This window comes from Cryptotermes secundus, unplaced genomic scaffold, assembly GCF_002891405.2.
Source record: "Cryptotermes secundus unplaced genomic scaffold, Csec_1.0 scaffold33, whole genome shotgun sequence".
NCBI classification, from domain to species: Eukaryota; Metazoa; Arthropoda; class Insecta; order Blattodea; family Kalotermitidae; genus Cryptotermes; species Cryptotermes secundus.
The window spans coordinates 1,378,061-1,402,546 of record NW_019727088.1 but is presented as its reverse complement, the minus strand read 5'-3'; the positions used below and the strand labels follow the sequence as shown (position 1 = coordinate 1,402,546).

Sequence of the window (24,486 nt, the reverse complement as noted above, 5' to 3'; positions counted from 1 at the left end):
GATATTTGTAATGTAACCGTTCATTGCAGCAAAGAAGCAGGATATTTGAAAGTAACAGTCCCACTTTAGAAACAGAAAATTATTGAACACACTCGTAACTGCATGGCCTTAGTGCTAAATAGTTTGGCCTTGGGGCCAACAGTTTGAAAGCAGGGGGCACTGTTTTTGCAGCCACAGACAAAATTAATAAAAGATCATATTAATTTTTTACTTACACAAACAGTACTTGTGATTCAAGATTATTAATCAGTCTCTTAACAATTTCTTGTGTTAGTTTGGGCTGAGTCTACGTGATAGCATCGAGCAGTGGAATAAGGGTACAACGCGCTGGCTGCGGATGGTAGTGTATGAACGTACTCCTCACTTTCAGACTGTGCTAACATATGCACTTTCTGCACTGTGGCATGGTTTCTATCCTGGATACTACCTCACTTTCATGAGTGGTGCATTATTTACTTTTGCTTCAAGATCAGTAAGTTATTTATAATTCTGTCCAGAAGTAATTAGAATGTAGGCAGTGTTGATGCCTTTGTTGAAAAGGTTAAATTAAAAATAATTTGTCATAAGAGTGCACATAATAATGCCCCTGATGAAATTGTCTCATGGGCACGAAAATGTCAGTTAACATTCACTAGTGACAAAAGGATATTTGCATTCATGGTGTTTGGTTTTGTGACAGGATAGTACCGTATTTACGCATGTATAGGCCGCACATTTTTTGCCAAAAATTCAAGAGGAAAACTGGGGTGTGGCTTATATTCGAAATATTCGAAATCACACTTCATTTAAAAAAATTATATTCATAATTAGTAATACAGGGTGTAATACTCCTGAAATAATATTCCAAGAAAATTATTTTTTCTATAATTTCTGTCTGAAAATTGTGCTGCGGCCTATACACGCACGCGGCCTATACATGCGTAAATACGGTAAATGTCTCTACAGGCACCGGTGCACCGTTTGCACAGAGTGATTCAGCTCTGCGTTACACTGAGCATTTGATACTAAGAGTATCTGTACATTTTATTTTCATTTCAAAATGTAACTAAATATAAAATTTATAATGTAATTGACTGCTGTATGACAGGTTATTTAAAAAATAGAGGCCAAGGGATTGCTTAGCTTGTTGGCTATCTTTGTCTTTATATTAAGCATTTAGTTGGAACTGGCTGACTTCTTCACCCTCATTACAAGAGAAGGATGTAATGCTCTGGTGACAAGGGACCCAACATACTAGGACTTATAACAAATGTGTGTCCATGTCGATCTGTGCACGTTTTCTGTAGTTTTGCTAAGGTGAATGGAAATGATTGTGATTATTCATAATGGTAAATTATGAAGCATGGGAGAAATGCTCTGTTGTTCTGTAATTTTAATGTATAGTACTTTGAGGTGATCAGTGTCCTTATTTGGGAGGTACCATATTAAAATATCTGCTGAAAGACTGGGCAGTTTGGCTAAACCTTTCTATGGTTTTACTGAGTTCCTCCAGATAGCTGCTTGGATGGTACCTTAAATGAGTCACTTCTGCATCCTTCATAATTCATCGTTCACAGTCTTTGTTATAGTATTTTGCATTGTGGCTTTCTGGGTTGCGACACCAGTAGAGGGGTACCATCATTTCATATGAACCTGCTGCATGTGTCATCAGGGTTGAAGTGTGACCATGTTACATTGGCAAAGTGACCTTGATCAGCAAAGCGCTGCTAATGTAATATCCTCACGCTAGTCACTTTGACAGTGAAGGCAGAGGCAGTAGGCTCAACCAGATCATTGGTATCCGTCTGCAAGACTGTGTGGGGTCACAAACCAGACGTCCATAATCTGAATCATCACTGATGTATAAACCTCAAATCTTATAGCCATATATTTTATGCTGCAAAATTATGGACCTGAGAAAGTGTCATCAAAGAAACCATACAATACAAGCATAACAGTTATGCTTGGTGTATTGGAATAAGGTTTTCTTTGTTTTCTAGATGTTTGACTTACATACTTGTCACTTTTTCTTCTTCTTCCTCTTCCTCCCCCTCCTCCCTACTTTTTTTTATTTAAGCACTGCATCAGACATCATAAATTCTCTTAGATATTATAGTGAAGGTCAGGTGGGTACCAACAACAAAAGTATGTTTACTTATGTTTTTTTGGGGGGTGTTGGTTTATTGGTTCCTATGGCTTTGTTTTGGTTGTTTAATTATTTTTTCTGTTTTCTCATCCTGGTTTATTGGCTCCTGTTGTCATTTATTTTTGATCCATGATAGGGAATCTCAGGTTTAGGCAAGTGGGTGTAATGGAAATACTAGTTCTCTGCCTTTAATGTTGTGGGCAACAGTACCCCAATATGTCATTTAATGGCTTTTAAAGACAGCCATTTTTATAAGTCCATAACCTGTATTTGTTTCCCAGGTACGTCGCAGTATAAGACACTACTTTGTGCATTCAGGACCATTGAAGGCCATGTATGATATAGTCACCATGATAACGACCCGTATAGTTATGGGGTACATCACATTCAGCTTCTTACTGCTTGAATTCTGGCCCAGCATCCAAGTGTATCTGTAAGTACTAGCTGTATAAATGTGCCGCCATATCTGTGCCATATCCCTTCCGTCAAGTAGTTGTTCAGAAATAGTTCAGTATGCATTCGAATTGCATTTGTTGCTGTATCTGAATTACTTTGGGGCCAGGATATGCAGTCAGTATAGTGACTGGCTGTGGGCTGGTGGCTGAGGTGTAGAAGTCCTGGTAGGGGCTAGATTTTTCTCCTATTCACATTGCCTAGACCAGTTCTGAGACCCTCACCCCAGCCTCCTGTCCAGTGATACCATGGCCTCTTTCCCCAGCAGTAATGTGGCCAGGGCATGAAGCTGACCATTCATCTCCAATTAGCGGCAAGGACAAGAATACATGGATCCATACACCCACTCTCCCACACATCTTCATGGCATAGTGCTTAATTAGTTAAGCATAGGGAAAGCTTTACTTTTACCTTTATATGAAATACACTTGATAATATCAACACAAATATTTAGTTTTATTCTGTTATCCATATCTCCAACTTATAAAATCTCAAATCACTGAAACAGGATGTGTAGCATGGTGATAGAGGTGAAATCTCGTGGATAGTGGCCAGTTGGAAGGTAAGAATAGACATGAGCAGATAATATAGTGAGACTCATCGCATAAGATGTTTTCTTGCATAAAATGTTGCAGTAATTTTGTACCAGATCCTCATTATATGATTTTGTACATTATGCCCCTTTAATAATAAGTTTCTGTTTTGAAGGGATTTCCAGCCTAAGATGTGTAAAATGAACACCATGCAACTAACGTTCCACCCATTTTTTATATTCTGTACATTGTGTATCATCTCCTGGATTTCATTTTCCCTCCCTTCAATTATTTTTATGTATGAAATCGACTACATTTCACAACCTCACCCAGCAAGGTCAGCTGTAGGACACACAGGACATGCAGTTCAAAGAACATAATGTGGCCTCCCATTCTCTTTATGATTCATGTTGATGCATGACTGAAGCATGCTAGTACTTGAGATAAATTCACTGTTACATTTGTCTCCTGCATTGACACTCTGTCCCCACCCTCATTCCCTCGGCCTACAGACATGTGAGACAACATCTTTTTGTTAGTCTCCCCCCCCCTCCATTATGGCTCATTTAGATGCTGCTTTCTTGGAGCTGATAGCACCATGCACAAGTGAGTGGCAGAATGAGCTCATGGAGGAGACATGACTGGAACCTGAGCCTTTCATAGTAACAAGACCCATTAGGATCAATGTTTTATAAATGACTAACAGCAGGAAAGAATAACAGCGTTCTGTATAGATCAGCGGAGAAAGTACAGTGTCGTAACTGTGCTAAATAAAGAAGTGTTCCAGCGACGCAGTAATCAGATGTGTAGCCAGTAGAATGTTGGCTGATGGTCTCAGGAATGCAGTGCAAAGTCAGTAGAGGTTAAATAAATGTGAACAAGAAGTGTTGTGTTTATGAAGAAATACGTTCTGTGTTCAAGATTATATCATAATTAGGGTCCTTATAAGAGGTAAGATGTAAAATAAATATCAAAATTTAAGAGCCTTGATGAAAATGACTAGTTCAGCAGTTATTTTGAATAGCATCCCAGTAAAATGAGCATCAATTAAAATGGGAAATTACTACCACAAAAAGTAATTTTTCTTCAGACTTACCCTTTTGGCATATTTCCCTGCATAAGAACTTCAATTTGTACAAAGTCTTACAGATAATTTCACTGTATTGAACTTTATTTTTAGTAAATAGAACATAGTGAGGTGGATTGGCGGTAGCAGTTCTTTCTTTCTTATACACATAGCAGTTACGTGAATTTGCAGTTTTCTGTGGTTTGGTCACATGAGTTCTATTAAGAAACCAAATTTTTTTATAATACATTCAAGCTACTTTCTTCTTCAACCATTTCTTTCCATGCATCCCTTCCCCACCCTCATTTGGGAAGTGTGTGAGTGTAGTATCATTTCAGCTATTCACGTTAATGGTGGGATAATGTGGCCCAGACATTTGATGGTTATGATATTCCAAAAGTATTTTCACTCCTGCAGCAAGGTGTCTGGACATGGTTCAGATAGTGGATGCTCAAATTTCAGTAGAAGCATGGGACTTTTTCTCTTCAGTGCCTCATTCAGAATAGGTCTGGGGCTATGCAGTCTCCCATCCAATGGGTATTGGAAACTGTTGCTTCAGAGCTGAAATAACGGAACTTCATCTCCATTGAGTGCTGACACTAAAATGCATGTATCCTTATTCACACACTCTTTGCCTTCATTATCCTACATTATGCACTGTGAACTGTAGTGTTCCTGCCAATATAGGGACTTTTGCTAAAAAAATGGATATTCATTTTCATAAATCTGTGATGCTTATTGCATAGCCTGTCCATTTGCGCACCTTAACTCGAACTCTCTTAGATCCAGATATTTTTCTTACCCCTTTTTTTAATACCTTCAGTATATGTCACAAAACCTGAAGGGAAGAGATCACGTGGGAAACGCAGACATGCAAATACAGTATGCACCAAAAATGCAGTACTGAAACACACATCTCAAACGTGCATGTGTGTTTGTCGACAGGGCATAGCTCGAGCCGCACGTGTTGTGCACTTGTTGGAAATGGGTCTCTCGACAGAGGAAAAAGTGTTCATAGTTGAGTATTATTTCAGCTCATATGGAAGTGGTCGCCAGACAACTTGCTTCCTTCGTTTTGAGCAGCCAGATATTATCATCCAGAAACCACTACATAGTACACGTGTGACGATATGGTGTGCCATCTCAGCACACGGTATATTAGGCCCCTATTTCATTGAGGATGTGGAAGGCAGTGCTCTTAGCGTCACCCAAGAATGCTATAGGGACATGGTGATCAGACCATTTCTTCAGGATTTGAGAAGGTTCTGTCATGCAAGGGGCCTTCACGTGAATAGACAGTGGCATCAACAGGACATCTTTCCATTTCAGTACAGTATATTTTGGCGCATGCTGTAATACTAGAATTAACCTTGTGTAAGTTGGTGTGTGAAGGTGTGAACTAGTTTCATCTGGCTTAGATTAGAGTATGGTTCAGTAACAGGCTCTTGTGGTAATGAACCTTGAGGTTCCATGAATTATTTCTTGACATGCTGAACAACTACCAGCTTCTTCACAGTGGGTCTCTACCATGGAATTAGTTATTTAATATTTGCACAGGGAGGGGGAATCATCTTATAACTGGACTCCTCTTGCAGACAGGTAAATGCAGTACTAATGCTACTGTTGCTGTGATGATGTTAGCACATGTATGTACCATGGTGCACAGCACATTGTCTCCAATATGTAGTTCCCACCCAGCAAGAAATCACACAAGGTGAAAGACAGTATAGAGAGACTGAGAAGGCTTAAAGAGAGACAGATTTTCAAGAGCCTCTGTACATGCCAGCTAATAGCTTAATAAACTTTTAATAAATGTATGAAATGGTGGAAGATATGGTAAGTTTAAAGTGGATAATCCAGGTGGCCTGGTGTTTCAGGCAGCTGTACATGTTCCTGCATGTGTTGGGTGTCCTGGCACTCCTTGTGCTGCCAGTGTTGTTACCGCCAGCTAGACCTGCCAGCCAAGCTGAGAAATCCAGTGCAGTAAGCAGCAATGGTGTGGTATCAGCACAACATTGAACACCGGGCAGTGTAGTTAGTAGTGTGTAAGTTAAAGAGATGTTTTGGGTTGTTGCCTTATAATTACCTGCCAGAAAAGAACATGGAAACACGTGTGTTCATCAGTAGCAGCATTCAGGTAGCAGCCCAGTTCATCTTGAATTACAAGTCAACTAACTTCACTTACTTCCATTCTGATGGGCAGCTGCCTGCCTGAGTGTGCAAGAGAAACTGCATTTGCATTTTTGTATAGTAATGGAGAGAACTATGTGCACAAAGTGGAACCTTAAGCTTTAAAGAAAATTGCATCTAATTNCTGAAGATGGAGGCGCTACGTTCCTCCGAAACGTCGGCCAAAACGAAGAATACACGGTGCCTAAACCCAGAAGACAACTTTCTTCATTGTCATCGCCGTGAAAACCTCAAAACTTACATAGTATTCCTCTATGGGGAGGCTATCCATCGACGAAGATGGAGGCGCTACGTTCCTCCGAAACGTCGGCCAAAACGAAGAATACATGGTGCCTAAACCCAGAAGACAACTTTCTTCATTGTCATCGCCGTGAAAACCTCAAATCTTACACAGTTTCTTTCTTATTTATAGTTCAGTAACATGCAAGTACAAATTATATCTGAATAGCTCATAGGTACAATAACTACAGTTTGGTTCAAGTGCTGTGTATGGTCAGTACTTGCTGCACTGTTGGTACACAGATGTGCATGCACAACACATTCCCTTGCTGACCTAATTTATGGTGGCTTCCAAAATAAAACTGATACCTTCCACACTTGTTTAATTACTTTGTGGCATATATTTTAACAGTTTATTAATGGCTGAACCTTGAGACTGATCTAAATAAAACCTGTGGGTTTGGAGTATTTATTTTGTTCATAGCTATAATTCTTGTTACCTTCTTTTTACTCAGTTATTAACAGTTTATCAATCTATAGCAATATATTTCATGTATCTGAGAGCAGCGTATAGGCATAATGTATGATTATTCATGACATATACTTAAGTTTACGCAATGTTTGTGGTTGTGTTCCCTTTATTGTATGACTGCGGATGCTAGCCATCAAGGCACCTTTGTGACTGGATGTATACTGTGTCATACTTCTTGCTTCCAGAAAACTATTGACATTTGAAATAATATGTGTTTAAAGTATTTCAGATATTTCCATTAGCATAGCCACTGCATCACTGTTTAACCCCTAAGAGCATCAAAATAAATTTCTGTACTGGCAGAAGACAGTAATTTCTCTTGCAGAATGTGTACATTTTGAAATCTACTAACAGAAAGTTGACACCTTCAGAACAGCCTGTGGCGTTGAAATAGCATTAATTGATGCTATGAGGGTCTCACAGCTTTACCTCAGTACGTGTAATCATTGTCCAAACCTACTGAAAATGGCAGTTCTTTCAGAAAAGTCAGAGTTAAAAATCCATCAGTTGTTGCTCCTAGACTTTCAGGAAAGCTCTTCTTGTTTTTTATGGTAAGGGAAGTAGAAGAAAGCATCAATGTAGGAAAAGTATGTGAGTCCTTTATAGGAATTTGTCATATTAAATAACACATGTATGTCACATTTTATTCAAGAATTTTAGTCTGGAAATAGGGGTTTTGAACTTGAAAAGTTAAAGTTTCCATGTTTGTGAATATTCATGGCGTATTCTTCTGGCAAATGGTACACTGTAGCCTCATGGGTGGTTACCAGTGTTTTTACTGCGTCCATCATCAGGGAAGACTGCCAGAGCACATGGCATCATAACCCAGAAGATCATTGTATATAAACTGTTCTTGTTTGCAAAATGCCATTCATTCTTGATGTTCGTATTTTCACATTACTTTGCATCCATTGTCAGAAGTTTCAGTGAAAGGGGTGATTTAGTAATTTTTAAACGTGCATTTCATGCAAAATCACATCCTTTGTTTTGTATTCAGATGAATATTGGAATCAATTTCCTGCAGCCTCTTCCAATAATTGTCTATTGTTGGGTCTTAGAATGATCACCAGACACGTTGGTTTTGATGAGTNCCACCAGATTCATATTTCCAGAAAGTGTCGAAGGAAGGAACCCCCCCTCCCTGTTGCTTGTCTTGTGTGGTTATGACAAGGGCCATAGTGAAAACCAAAAGTGGTGATTCCCAAAGATGAAATATGCTGCAGTGCAAAATCATAAACTGTACTGTTTGAAAATTGAACAGTCATAAATTTAATTTTCTGTCATGGTATCTATACACAATCCTTGTAAATATGGCCAATGGCCATGGTAGTGTTGAAACAGCATTATATAATTTTTTAAGCAGTATTTACTTAACAAGTATTAGTAAGAGAGAGTAAAATTTAGTAGCCTGTTATTGTACCAAAAAGAAAAAAAAAAGGAAAACTGCTAAAACAAAATAATTGTTTCCTGAATGTTACACTGTTCTTGGTTTTATGAACTTTTAATAAAGAAAGTGAAGATGTATGTTCACGTAGACTTTTAGGTAAAGTGGCAGGTAACCTCACTGCAGTGATGTGAAAGCATCACTCTTGGTTTTGTTTTAATGACATTTCCGTTATAAAGTTTTATCCAGTTTCTTCACAGAAAATAATGTAACAGATTTGCTCAGAGCGTTTCTAGGCAATGGCTTAATAAACACTTTCCAACGTGCAACAATGGAAAATGTGTCTCAGTGGATGAATGTTGTAGCTCATTGCTAGGCAACAGTCAGTGCGCCTATGAACTTGCTGGCTAGAAATCCCATGACTTTTGTTTTTTGTGTTGTCCGTGCTGAGACTATATAACGGAGACGTGTTGTAGCTTAAATTAGTGCAAAGCACAGTGCAGTGCAATGTAGTTAAAGAGTCCAGAAGTGTTTAGTGAGTTTTGAGGTTCCAGGATGATTGAACAAGAAATTGCAAGAAGACTTCATAATGATTTGAAGTGCTAGTTTCTGTTTGAAATCTGTTGCTAGGAGACGACTAGTGGAAATTGAGAATCCTAGTGCATGTGTAGTGGTGAACTGTAAATTGTGTAAATCATTGACAGCTCTGTAATAAGTGTGATTAAGAGAGATTGTAGGCCACACCATACCTCAAGTGGTTAGTCGCTGGCTTCCCACTGCGGCGGTCTGGGTTAGATCCCGCGTCTGGTCAGTGGGATTGGTGGTGGACAAAGTGGCGCTGGGGCAGGTTTTCTCCGAGTACTTCGGTTTCCCCTGCCAATCTTCATTCCACCAGTTGCTCCACAATCACCCTCACCTATCATCTGGGGCTGGTACAATAGGCCAGAAGTGGCCGCAGTACAAGGGACATAGTCCCACCCCACTAGCAATAAAATAAAAAGAGAGATTGTAATCGAAGTGCCAGTAAATCCACTCATTTGAACTAGAACCTGTTATTTTCATCACACGTACTCCCTTCCTCATGACAGTAATATTTGCTACTGGGTATGTAACAATATATTGTCATGTGTTAATGACTAGACACAGGGTTTAGATGGGTTATCAAATTTCTTGGATGCTTATTACTCCTAACAACAAATAATTATAACACTCCTACTATGCTACACAATCTAGAAATAGCTATAGCTGCAACTGAGTGCTGTTTGTTCATTGCTCAATGCTTGGTAGCAACTTCTAACAGTGAGCATTCCCTTCACTGCTTGTGCGCTGAGTGACTCCTGTTTTCACCAACACAGTTATTCATTGTTCCAGACCCCATGGGACCCATGACCATATTTTTCAGTCACACAGCTCTTGACTGCATCATGAGACATCCTTCTGGTCCTCTCTATGTAACTTCATGGTGGACTGCATAGAAAACACCTCCTCGAACAGTTCCCCTTTTGTTGTATGCATACTCATTGTTAAAGGCGCAAGTATATTGAGCAGTTGCCTAATTATGGATGTCTCTTTGGGACTGCTCTAGTTGCACTATTCCAGCTTTCGGGCATCGTGCTACAGTATTGTCTGTTTTACCCCTTAAAGAATGCCTAATGTACTTTAACATGTTTTGTAAACAGATGAAGATTATTACTTAGGGCACAGGGAGCTTTAGTTTGGTTCTCTAGGATAGGGCCCGTGGATAATTGTGTGTGGATTTGATTTGATTTATTATTACCTCGAGCAGTCTGTACAGGCAAGACAGTGACCACAGATATAGAAGCAGTCCATTCATATATATACTAAAATAAGATATAAAATGAAAAGTAAAATATAACAAATAGATAAAATATTACGATAAAAGCAGCTGTAACTCACAACTTTGTCAACATACATACAACAAATGAACAATTTTCGAGTAGGAGGATCCACTCAACTAGACAATTTTGAAGCGGTTGTTCACCTTGGCATAGATACCAGTACACGATTTTATATGGGTATCTTCTGGTGTTCCATAATCGTGTACTGTACATATCCTCTGTGTCTGGAAAGAATGAATCGCCTCTTTAGTCCCAAGTTTCATCAGCATTTTGGCCCATGTGTTAGCAACCACTACTAAATCTTAAGAAAAGGTGAGATAGGCATCACTTATAAAGGCATCTTTGATGTACTTTAAAATACTGCTTTCAGTAATGGTAAGTTGGTGATGATGTGCGTGTATTTCTTTTTTAATTGTGGGGAAGGGGGTGCAAACAGCCAAAGCTTGTGTGGGAATTTGATTTGTTGTTTTCTTATGTTGGAAAGAGGCATTTCAGTTAAAGTGCATTTTTTAGTAAAATTCAGGATTATTGCATTAGTTTAAATGGAAGTAACTTTGATTCCATTAAGTTACCTAGTACTTTAATTAAAGGGGGAATTTTAATTGCATGTAATTTATTTAGTATCATTGAGATTTATGTATTCTTTAGTTTACCGTGTAGTAAGTTTCATGTTGTCATGTGATAAGTGTGACTGTAGACAGGGTTTGAATTGATGACAGGATTTATTGCACACTTTAATATAGTGCATGACTACTACAGTTCACTGTTACACACACCAGTGTCCACAGTCATGTCTGCTGCCATTGCTTGGTAGTGACTTCCAGTGGCTGACATTCCCTTTCCTCTGGGTTCTCCAACTGTGCCTGGCCTCAGCTACCAGCTTCTAACAGCAGCAGCTCACGACAGCCTCAGTAGTTCTGTAAATAACTGCAGTCGCTAACCAGTCCTGGTTATAACATCTCAGCACAGACCCTGTAGGAGCTGTCTCTTCCATTATTGTTGTGGTCTCTTGTTGCTGTGACAATATGCTTTTTTGAGGAGCCTTTACATAGCAGTGGCTGTTGTATAGTTGCTTGTTTCACAGTCATTGCCTAGCAACGGGTGTACATGCTACAATATGTATCACTCTTTTTCTTCCAGATGCTACACAACTGTGAGGTGTTTAATAACACTACTCACAATATTTATTCCGTCTTTTATAATTGTACATTGTAAAACTAGGTAATATGAATAGCTAGCGGACATGAATCTACTGTCAACCCAACAGAACCTAAATTTTGGCATTTTGATTCATTGCAGCTAGGAAAGTAAATTATTATTCTTGTCCCAACATAGGCCATTAAGGTGTCTGCAGATGAGATCAGTATCATTCTGCAATGATGGGACTGTATAGGATGTGAAGCGAAACTCCTCAGCTGCCTTAACCAGTTGTTCCACATTAATAACTGTTTGAAATGTCACCCAAGAGGTATTTATACTTTTGAATGAGAAATATACTTCACAGATATTTCTCTGTTTTGTAGCATTGCAGATGCTTTATTTGCAGTTTGCATTTAGAGTTATGTGTTGATGTCTGACAAGTAACGCACATATGTAATGACATCACCAATTCATGGTTATTTAGTTTTGAAAGAAATGAAAAGCAATTTAAGAATATGTAAGAAATATTTTTAATAACTGATTGGAATAGTTCTGTCCTGTTGTTGAATTTCCATTTTTCAAATTAGTGGCATATTCTTTATCTGTATTGCTTATATCTAATATTAGCCTAGTCAGTGGTGACTTCATATTCAGTTTGTGTTCTCCCAGATATGAAATACGTTGTTATTGCCTCCAGAAAGCCATGATGGATGATGCAGTATCATGCTAAAATCTTAGAGAACTATCAAAATGTAACAGACAGTTGTACACTGAGCTGAAAGTTCTGGGGACAGAGAGTGGATCATGGAAAAGATGTGAAAATACCACTGAGGCAGTTTACTGTATGTTGTATTGTTTGGTTATACATTGTAATCTCCATATACTGTTTCTTCATTTTAAGTGTTCTGCAGTATGTATCACTGTATGAAATATTGAAATCCCGTGTTCGAAGGGAAGCTTTGAAATGGAGATTTTACTGTATTAGAAACTGAGCATAGATTTTGCTCCTGTTTACAAAATTTCTGTTGTTATAGCTGAGTTATTCATGTAGGTGAAGTAATGCCATTTCTATATGCTTTTATCTTTTTTTTTAATAATGTCGGCAAAATACGCTTGGTCGTCGACTTACGACCGGCCGCACTTATGACCACAAAAAAATGAAAAATAAAAGATGATTAAAATATAAAAGTTTTTAAAAATAAAGATGATAAGAAGATTATAAAGGTTAAAAAATATCTTTAATAAAAATATGGCTGACATACGACCAGTTCGACTTATGACCTGTCAGTCAGTCGGAAGTCGACAACCAAGTGTATACTTACGTTTTATATTTGAGACACCTGCTGTTGCTAAGAGAACAGATATTATGTGGATACAGTAAGACCGTTTGAAATACAGCCATAATAGTATATTCCTGGAAACACTATGCTGGTGTGAAGATACATATTAAAACGGTTTGTTTTGCATAAGAACATTACCTTACAGTATGTAATGCATTCAGCTGTTCACAGAGCATGAGGAAGTATGACAACTGTAAGAATAGTCACAAAGATGCTTTGTTTAATCATGTAATCTCTTGTGTCAGAGTAATGGTGGTAATTGGTATGTATTTGCTTCCCCATGTTATATAAGTTCTCACATTCATTTTAATAACTGTATTTTTACTTGTCTTCCTGTTTACAACAAGCAAAAGGACAGAAACATAAAAGTAATGAATGCGAAGTAAATCAACTGACAAGTTGCATATTTTTATGGCTATTTAAGTGTTACGTGTGTTTGGTGATATCGAGATTACTTGTTAAATTATTTTTAATAACAGTGTTAAAAACTGTGATCAACAATTGTAATGTTTTAACAGTTCTCATTAGTAACTGCATGAAAGAGATTAATGTGATTCTGAAAGTGAGAACTATTCACATAGGAATATTTTACACATACTTGCTGGGGACAGGAAACACTGGCATTGAATTGTGTTCCTGTTCTACATCCTCAGGAATAGTAGCATTAATCTTTTCATGGCTGTGTAAGTATATGCTGGACTGGCTGCCGAAGTGTAAAATTATTTTCACCAAGGCCTGCATCTTCGCTCTACTGAGGAGTCTGGTTTAAGTTCAGAACCAGTCGTAACTGTCACAAAAATTGACAATGAAATCTATTTCATGAAGGTCTTTGAAAACATCTTCATTTTAAAAAGGCAGCTCAGATCTCATGGATGCCATGACACATCACAAGGTTGATGAAAATGCAGTAGATTTAAATATGTATTCTGTAATACATCCTGACCAAAGTATAAAGTAATGTACATCAAACTGTTCCTGGATTATTTACTTGTCTAAAGCATATTTGAGGATGCGCTGCGGCATAGAATATTATATCATCATTAGAAAATCACTGGTGTCTCTTTTTGATGTACAGTGGGGAAACAAAATTGCCAAACTGGAGGTGATGTTGAACATAGGATGTTTCATCTGTAACATTGCCTACTCATGGTATGACATACCCTGATAGATGATGTTTTAGACAGAGAATAATAGAACCTTGGGGTACGCTGTAGCGTGGTTGGTTGAGGCACTAAAGTTGCGGGTTCAAGTCCCAATGAGGTGGATTTTTCAATTGACCTAATCCTTCCAGCTGCACTATGGCCCTGGAGTCAACTCAGCCTCCAACAGAAATGAGTACCAGGAATCTTCCTGGGGGAGTAAAGAGCAGCTGGCTAAGGCTGACAACCTTACCGCCATCTGTGAGCCGATTGTCTACAGAAAATATGGGAGCATTGATGTCTCACAACTCTGTGGACCTTCAAGACTTGTTACAGGGATAGCTTTACCTTTTAATAGAAGCTTATGGATAACTCTAGAAAACCATGAAATAAATACAACTTACACATAGAGGCCACATAATTTGAATTAACCTAATTTGGCTGCAGCAGTGGATGAATTTGAATACACTTGATCACTGAGGGGAAGAAATAATGAATATAGGTGTGATAATCTCTATGCTTGCTTCTGAATTTCAATTCCAGTTAACTGGAAGGCAGTCTTTGTGTAACACTCAAGGGGATGAAGGGATTTCTTATGGCAAGGGTTGTGTTCCCATGTAGTCTGTATCAGATACTGAACTATTTTGTGATTTTAGCAACATTTGATGAAAGAGACATTGAAAGATGATTGAAGATTTGCATTTTCTCAGTAAACGTGTTTAAAATCAGGCAGTGTTAGATTGTAATTCGTAATTTACATTAAGAATGGATTTTGGATATAATAGGACTTCAGGGGGGTGGGGATTAGTGAAGCTTGAAGCAGTCGTACAGATCAGTATTGCTGCAACTTTATTTTGTGACAGTATTTCTGTTGTAAATTTAAACTTTTAAACTTGTTTGGAATCCTCGGTGAATCTGGAATTTTCACCTATAATGCCGACTGTCTTCGTATATTACAGTCCATTTTGAGTAGGATAGTTCAAGTTTGAAAGGTAGACACACATTGGGAATTTGAATTGCCTTTTAGTTTCTCTCCACTGTTGAAGTGCCATGTATATTGCTCGTAAGTGAAATGACTTGGTGTGTTGTCTGTGTATGCAGACATGTGGGCTGTACTGAGACAGATTATTGTGATCAGTTACAGACATGTGAGCTGTATTGAGATAGATTATTGTGTGTTGTCCTTGTTGGCAGCTGAGATTTTGGGCAGTAAATATATTGATGTTAATTTCATCTGCTGTCCATATCTATTCTATATTATCAGCTATATCCTTTCTGTGATAACTAGGACATGTAGCATGCATGGGGGAGTTGAGAAATACATTCAGAATTTTTAGTCTGAAAGCTGAAAGGAAGAGACAGCTTGGAAGATTGAGGCACAGATGGGAGGATAGTATTGAGGTGAATAGGCTGCAAGCATGTTGACCAGATTCAAATGGTTAAGAATAGGCCCCAGTGGCAGGCTCTTTTGAATATGATAATGAACAGCACGAGGCAGGTAGCAATGGTAATGAACCTTTGGGGTCCATAAACGGCAAGGAGTGACTTCATTAGCTAGGTGACCACTAGGTTCTCAAGGACTTTTCTGCATGGAAGTAACTAGGGTGATGAGTTTGCCCACAAACAAACATGACCACTATTAAATTGAATTCCACACAGTTTCCTAGGCACATTGCAAGGCATTTAAAGCTATTCATACTTTGGAATATGTGTTTAATTTTATATTTTAGCATCCTGTTGCATTGATTTATTATTATTATTCAAGTACACCATCAATAATGCACCAATGATTTTTAAATATATAGGACACCTAAAATATATTTTTCACTAAAAGTATAACTTTATACTTTAAAATGTTATTAAATATCATAAAATGTCATTAAGACACTGCAAGTATATCTAAAAGTGACTATCGAAACACATAAAAATGTCTTTTTGTTTTACATAATGTTTTCCTAATATTGCAACATGTTTTGGCCACATATGGGCGATCATCAGGCAACTTTTTAATTTGTGGGGAGACCACTACACTGTCCACTTGTCTTTCGTGCTTAAGTGCACATCATTGTTTGTCTTAATGACATTTTATGATATTTAATAACACAATGGTGTACTTGAATATAAGAATAATGCGTTTAATTTGTTTGTTAAACAGTGTCATCACAGAGAATCGAGTAAATTTCATTTCGTGCAATAATGGCAGTGTTATTTCTTGCATTTTCATGTTCCAATTTTTCCAGTGTTTCTGGTCTTGAATTGCAATTATTTTATTATTTAGATGATACATTTCGCACATTCATTACTGTTAACAGTACTTGTAAGCCTGGTAGTAAATTCTGAAGCACAGAGGTATGACAAACTGCATTTTAAGTCCTATGTTATTACATATTTCTATTTATGCTATTTTTACTGTGGTTACACCTTATTTGTGATTCAAATTCTGTCAATTTAGTTGCAGTCAAAAATGTTTCTGTGCAGGGATTTTGATGACTTAAACACAAGAAATTAATGATCCTCTTGAAGTTTGTGACAGTTGTTTGTTCATTATATATATATTTCCTGTTAGACAGTGTCCATCATCTTAAATATGTTTAAAATACACTGTGTTTCAAAAGCTAGATCCACTTCCATCCGGAGGTATAAATAGAAGGAAAGGAGCCTATTCAGTTGGGCCCATTAGGAGAAGCCTTGATCACTGGGCAGTTAGGATCAACTGAGTAGGATGACAGAACCTATTGATCAAGACTAGCTCATCCTAATGGGCCCGCTTTATAAAGATTCTGATGGCAATGGACCAAGTCCAACATGATATTTTATATACTGAAAATCAAGTTTATGATGTTTGCATTGTTTAAATCATATTAAGTCACCCAGCACTTCATGTTTCTTCCAGAAATATTTGCCACACCATGGAGCTAAACCCAGGACAGTTGCAGAACTTTTCCAAACTGTATAATCTCTATTTTACTGGAATCACTAGCTCTCAGTTACACTTGTAGTTATTATAAATTAAAATCAGACTCAATCAAGATTGTTGAGTTTTTGGACTTTGTTTATTATCAGGTATTCTAAAGAGCAACATTTTGGAAACTGGATCTGTTTCTACCCTCAGGTGTTATGTTCTTTGGAATGCAGCATGATGGACAAAGTCCAAAAACTCAGTGATCCTGAGTGTTACACATCATCAGAAACCACTGAACCTTAGAACTGCAGTATCATGAATTTGTGTGTCTTGAAGCTGTAAAGCTCAATTGCTGCAGATATGATTATGATTTTTTTGTGAGTTACTTTACAACACTGTTGGTAATATAATTAAGCTTCTTATATTTTTAATTATAATTTTCCTTTGATGGCATTCAGAACTTTTGTAAGTTTGGAGTAAAGAGGCCTTTTTCCCCCTTCCCCAATTATAAGTGTACACACACATACATACATGTGAAACAGGTCACTGCCCCTTGAAAGATCACATCCTGTTTGGGTAATGAGTGCAGGGCTGATGGTGAGATAAAGATAGCAGGATAAACATTTATTGATTGTGGTTCAAGGACAGTATGGATGTCCACCCCTTTCTGTTCCATTCTACATACACATGTACATAGATTCAGATTGCCAGGTAATTTGATATGCTTAATTTTGTTTGTGGCTCTGATAGTGTATCATCTTTTATGGCCACTTTAAGCATGCTGGTAAAAAGTTTTTATATAATCTGGCCAGTTATGAATGTTCGTAATCATAAGCATTAGAGATTTGATGTTATGCCACATTCTGTTCTTTATAATGAAGTTTCAGCATTGTGATTCTGGAAGTATTATACAAGATTTATTTTTTATAAACTTATTTCAAGTAGTGGTCTTTCCTAAGTGTTAGCAAGAAAAGAAAGTACTGAATTATGCTTTCATTTTATTAGCCATATAATAATGAATCAAGTCACTGTAATGAGCTGTCATGAACAGACATCCCTACTCTTGTCCGTTAGTGTGTAGTCAATAGCCTGATTCACAAATCTGCTGTACAGAAATGGAAGGCAAAAACATGTGGTTTGGAAGAATACAATGATGCAGTAAATAATTGTGCATTAACGTTTTAGTTTGCATGGAAAGATTGTGCGCACACAGCCATTCATATTTGTTTCTGTGCATGAGGGCAACACACACAAATATATCTGTCATGTGTCTGAGTAATGCATTTGTTTAGTAATTGTATGAACTGTTACTCAGATTCTATTCTTCCATTCTTCAAATTCAGAATTGGAGAACAGAATACAAGATTTTAGTTATCATGTCTGTTCAGAATGTTGGTATGCAACAGTAAACTCAACTGTAATGTGGCATTTTTGACAAAGAATTAAACAGTGATTCAGTGCATTTTGATATGTTGTCAGTCTGTTGCATTGAAATTAGGTATTATTTTTTCTCATGAAGTTTTAATGAGAGACTATATATGTGTAATGAAAATGCAGAATGTTACATCCAGGTATTAGCAATAAAGTTCTCTGGTAGTAATGATAATTCTTAATAATGAAGCTTATGGTATTGTTTCGAGAGGTTACTGGCCAGAAGATTTTTATTTTGTAGTATATAGAAATTTTTGAAAAGGAAAATGTGTAATGGTGTTTTGTCCAGATTTCCTCTTATTTGTTGCAGACAATTCTCTGGAGGGGATGAGACTGAGGGTTGGGAAAATCCAAAACACAGATGAAAGCCGGGGGTTTTATTTAGTTCAGTTGGTGACAGTGCATAGACAAACATGATGATGATGATCCAACAGAAGGCTGATGCTTGATTTTATACCTAAAACAGAATAGTGTCATGTGTAAGTAGTTTGATTTCAAGGAACTGTTCTGTACAAGAAGAACTTCCAACATTGCAGAACATTCTGTGGTACTACAGAGAGTTTGAGGAAACCTGGCAATATATAGTTGATCCATGGTCAGTGACGTGCAGGAAGCAGTGAAAAATAACTTCCAGCAAAATCATTGCAATGAGTAGTATTACATGAGGTGAAGGTATTATGCAGCAGATATCAGCACACAATGTAGAAAGCACTGAAAATGTTTCTGTATTGTTTGCAGGGCTTAGATGTGTATGACACTCTTATGCCTTCTGTTAGATCATCACCACCATTTCTGTTTATGCACTAAAGAGAAATTTGTTTTTGTTCATTTTTGTGTGTGTGTGTGTGTACCCCGTCTTTCCATTGAGTTGTCCACAGCAAATCTTCCTTTTTGGATAAATAATTTGAGATATTCAGTAAAAAACAGAAAGTCCCATATGTCACACACTTCGCATGTTCAGCATTAGTCTTGTGCAGTTCCTGCAGTTAGTTGATGTAGCAGCATAATAATAATTTGTTGGTACTCCTTACATTCTGTATTAAAATTAAAATAGCTGGCCCTCAGGATTTTTCTATAATATCCTAAGGAGAGAACAGGTGAACATGACAGGAGAAATAGTTTATTGAACTGGTGATAGTGAACTCGTATGGTAATTAATTTACTGTTTAAAGAGAGAATGTATTTACCAGTTGATACTAGAGAAGCTCAACTCAGTCTGTCATTTAATCTTTGGAGTATGTCTGGGACAGTTCTTGTCCTGTCACAACTATCAAGAGTGTGGTAGAAAAAGCTCCTGGTTTGTCAAAAGGGCTAATTTCGGCTCCATAAAAATTGGCACCACGCCCAGTATGGGGGCCTTCAGGTGTGTATGATGATAGTAATATTTGAATAAACTGTGAGAAAAAGAGGAGTAAGGATTTCCATATGATAACCTTTAATCCATATGTGTCATTTCATCATGTCAGTCTTCTGACAGTGTCCATTGTAAATATCTTCATCAAGTACACAGTTTAGATCTTGTCCCATCAGGTCCTAAGTCTGGTCCAACCATCTATTTGTTAGTCTTCCAGACTCTTTCTCTCCTCGTGAGTGGTATTAACAAGCCTGTTTGGGTATTTGATAGCCTTCCATTTATATGTTATTTCGGTTATTTATTAAGATGTTATATTTTTGTGCTGAGGCTGAAAACATTTTTATATAGGCTTGCATTCATATCCATTTACTACATTGAGAAATTTCATTTCCACTGTATGTAGTCCTGTCTCATAATTTTCTGCTCACAACCCATATGTCACTTTCACATATGAATGTTCATATTGCCATTACTTCACATAAAGTGATATCTTTTGTGGTTCCTATCTTATTTTCATGTACACGGCTTTCTTAAGTGTCCCACACATATAATTAAACTGTGGAATCTTCCTCTGTCCACCTTGGTAACTGACAGCATGGGAGTGTGAAAGACTGTACTTGTTCTCTTTGCAGTCCTGTCCTTATCTGAAGCAAAATATGTTCAGGTATTTCAAGTCAAAAGCTAAAATTATTAGCATTTGCTAACTACTTTCTTTGCAGCCAATCATTTCATAATTACAGCTCTTGATTTAGCAGGGGATTGATCATTTATATGTAAATTACTGAGAGAACTGATTGAAATTGGCCAGTTTATGTTAAGTAGGTCTACCAAAAATGTAGCACAGATTATTTACTCTTCCTTCATGCCCCCTCCCCAAATATTTTAGCATTTACATTTTTATTTCTAATGTAGATACTTGTAGGGGCATGCAAGTAATACTATTTTGAAGTATCATCAAGGATTAGGTGGCAGCAGCCTTTTGTGCACCCATTAGAATTATTCATTTTTCTGTATATGGTTTTAAAATGTGAAGATCATTTTTTCCTGTTCATATGTGTACTTTGCTTGAAAGAAATTATATTCAGCTTGTTTAATTTAAAACATTGTAATGGCCATTGATGAATATCCTTCTCATTAATAAACAAGTCAGAAGTAGACCATAAGATGTTATGTTCATACTCTGACCACTGATTGCGAAACGTTTTTACTGCTTTTCAACAAAATGTAACATTTGGGCAGTTAGCATTCCTGATTTATTTTTATAGGTCCTGGATTCAAAACTCTACCCAGTATCCAACTCATTTGATGAAGTTTTTTTTTTTTTTTTGTGGCTTTTCTCAGTCCCTTCAAGTGAATGCCAGGATATTACCTTAAAATGGCCATGACTGGCTCTTTCCACATATTTTTGTTTTTTGTATTTATCATTAGCATTATCACATAAACCAAAAGTTAATCAGTTTATTTACTGGTATATGGAAAACATTAGTATTTGTGTATTTTGATATGTTCTAATATCCCCTGTTTTTTTTAGGAAAACTTTTGAGTTAGATAAATCAGGACTGAGCCACAGTGTACATTTCTGTTATAATAAACTTAGTTTTGTCTCATAAAAAATTAGAATATTCGATTCTTTTAAAAATTTCCCATAGTGAACTAAAGGTGGCCCAGATTTCTTTCCCCCCCCCATATGAAAGCATGTGTGTGTATGTCCCCAGGTGTGTGCTCATATAGTAATGGGAAGGTTTCTAAGAAATTGACTGCAGTCAGATATTTTAAAATAGCTTCTCAGAACAGTTTAATATATATTGTCAGTATAAAACCATGTCAAAATTATTTTCTTGCTTGCTCATTTGTAATAATTAATTTTTTAAACATATATTCATTTGTATATGAACTAATACATTGTTTATTTTATTCTATACTGTGTTACACATACACATGAGAGCTGATAAAATTGCTTGCACAAGTAGCCCTGTACTACTGATTTGTAATTTTAAGGTAAACAACGTGTAGCAGGCATGAAGTGTATGGTGCAGACTGACCTTAGTTGCTGCTGAAGGGTGATAAGTATGTATCCAAGAGGATTGGTTTTATGGGATGTAGTGTTATTACTTTTAAATAAATATCCAGTAAAATGAGAGTTTTATAAAATTGTTTGTTTTCTATGTGAGAGACATGGAAACAGATTGAAACATCTGGTGCATCTTGTATGGCTACATATTATGTACCACATTTCTGAAAGAGGCATCTGTGCTTGAAGCAGATTACTACATTGATTATTTGTATTGTCATGGGAAATTCACTAGTGCTGTCAGACTGGATGTTTTATATCAGAATCTACAATATGGAGGATAACATTCATGATAAATACCATGGAATCCCATGTGTAATGGAACCTGTAATTCTTAAGCACAGAATCATCCAAAAGTGTGTGATTTTGTTGTCTCTGCTCTTGATTGAAACCCAGCATCTCACTGATCTACCCTTTTATTTGTGCATAATAATTTCTTTTGGTTCTGAAGACGTTGAAATATTGCTGGCATCCAGTTCACTTGAATAAAATTTGGTTGCCTGTTTGAAAGTGGATATGAATATTGTTATAAACATATGAATGAATGTATGAGGGGCCTTCTCGGCCCTTGCACCATGACCTACAGTGGTCTGTTGTGCTTTACAAGCATATGAAATCATATCAGTGAATCTGTCCTGTTTGTCTTCAACTTGTGCTGCTAATTGTTTTTTCAATATATGTTACTGGTAAAGAGATTTTTCTTTGAATGCTTTCAAATTGCATTTCAATTTTTATTACTTGATTTTTTACATATGTTCAGACAGTAAGAAGAGTAAAAACTTAACAGTGTGTATTTTCAGGGTACCTGCTGCGATAAGAACTGTTATTTCAGTTTGTGATAAAATAAGGTTCTGTTTTAAAAGTATTACAGATTGTTGTTATAATATACATATATATAAAAGATGTTTTCATTGAATGGCAATATTAGATGAAACACACTGCATCTCATGTGCTATCCACACCCAGAAAATTAATGCCAAATGTGGAAAATAAATGCCATTACAGTTCATAAACATTTTGTCAATAATTTTATGTAGATTTACATGTTCTCAGATAAATTCGCATTCACTTATTTGAAATAAATGAGATGAAATGTTTGAATGTTTATTTAATACTTGAGGACCTGATATGGTGTAACATTATACTAGAGGAAGGAGCTCCTTGTGTATATGTTAAGCAGTTGCAGACAGCTGACGAGATGTTCCTTCGGTTCGCTGGTTTTCATGGGACTAACAACTGTTTACTGTACAAAAAGTAGAATGTTACAAAATATATTTTTAAACCATCTCCTCTGGGAAACTAATATTTACCATTACAGCTTATAATACTATCCAGGTCAGAGGCACCCGCGCCTCCAGTGTACTGACCGCGAATACAGGACTTCTCCGCTTTTATAGTATTGGCGAATCTGTTTCAGGACGTCTGCACGGAGGACACGAGACACACGAGAGAAGACGAGTCTTTACTCTTTCCCTGAAAGTAAATTTGTCCCTGTGTTTAACTAATTAAGCGTTATGCCATGAAGACGTATGAAGGATTGGAGGTTAGAGCCACGTATTCTTGACCTCTGCACTAGTTGGAGGTGAGAGGTTAGCTTCATGCCCCGGTAGCTTTACCCCCGGTGCCTAATTTATTCTCTCCATAGCTGTACAAAATAAGTACAAATTAATTATATTAATTAATACAACGGTAAATTATAATAATATTAATAATTAATTAGATTAAAGGTTATGTTACTTCATTCAAGATTGCGACGACCTAAACAATCGGATCCTGGTAGCTGAGACAGACATTACCTGCTGACCTAAACAAACAGTTCGTGTTATGTACTGCATTTGACATCGTTGCGAAGGCCAGGCTGCGCGCCAGCTGGCAGAGGTAATTTTGAGCAGTTTGTGTGAAGGAATGTATAAAATTTGTGTGCGAGATCTCAATGCGGGATAGAGGATGTGTAGAATTCAGCTGAAAAGATCTGATCATTTTGCAACCTCTACTTTTAATTTTCGTAGTGGAGGGTGGAGTCCAGCTGGGTCCACTCGGTACTGCTGCAACTGATTGGCCTGTTGTAAGTTCCCCGGTTGATTATGATGATGGCAAATTTGGTGAAATGGAGATTGGCAGGGGAAACCGAAGGACCACGGCGGCCCGGGTTCGATCCAGGGTATGGTCAAGTGGGATTTGTGGTGGACAAAGTGGCGCTGGGGCAGGTTTTCTCCGAGTACTTCGGTTTCCCCTGCCAATCTTCATTCCACCAATTGCTCCACAATCACCCTCACCTCATCTGGGGCTGGTACAATAGGCCAGAAGTGACCGCAGTACAAGGGACTTACTCCCACCCCACTAGCAATAAAAAATGAGGAAAAACATAAATTGTGTTTTAAAACAAAGTGCTCAGGAAATATTTGGACCCAAGAGAGACGAATTAAGTGAAATCGTGATTCGTGTGGGTCATCAAATAAGCCTAGAAGTTAAATCGAAGTGGCTACAAAGGGCTGCTATGAGGGACAGTATGAACTTATACACAACGCTGCTAAACAGCCACTCAGAATATCAAGGATATGTTATGATAATATTAAGATGGATTTTAGGGAGGGAGGTTGTGAGGATCTGAGGTGCATGAAACTGGCTCATGACCGTGTCCAATTGCGGTCTTCTGTATTTTTTATTGCTAGTGGGGTGGGACTAAGTCCCTTGTACTGCGGCCACTTCTGGCCTATTGTACCCGCCCCAGATGATAGGTGAGGGTGA

General features: G+C 37.3%; 1 protein-coding gene across 1 annotated transcript in view; it reads left to right on the top strand.

The window, feature by feature from the left end:
• LOC111864293 (lysophospholipid acyltransferase 1) overlaps positions 1-22,835 on the top strand; it is a 48,330-nt gene extending 25,495 nt beyond the window's left edge. Inside the window, exons 9-12 of the mRNA XM_023851432.2 lie at positions 275-472; positions 2,407-2,558; positions 6,055-6,208; positions 16,874-22,835. Coding sequence (XP_023707200.1) covers positions 275-472; positions 2,407-2,558; positions 6,055-6,196 — 492 coding nt within the window. The 3' untranslated portion in view covers positions 6,197-6,208; positions 16,874-22,835. The remainder of the gene's footprint in view (positions 1-274; positions 473-2,406; positions 2,559-6,054; positions 6,209-16,873) is intronic.
• Positions 22,836-24,486: the final 1,651 nt, after the last annotated feature.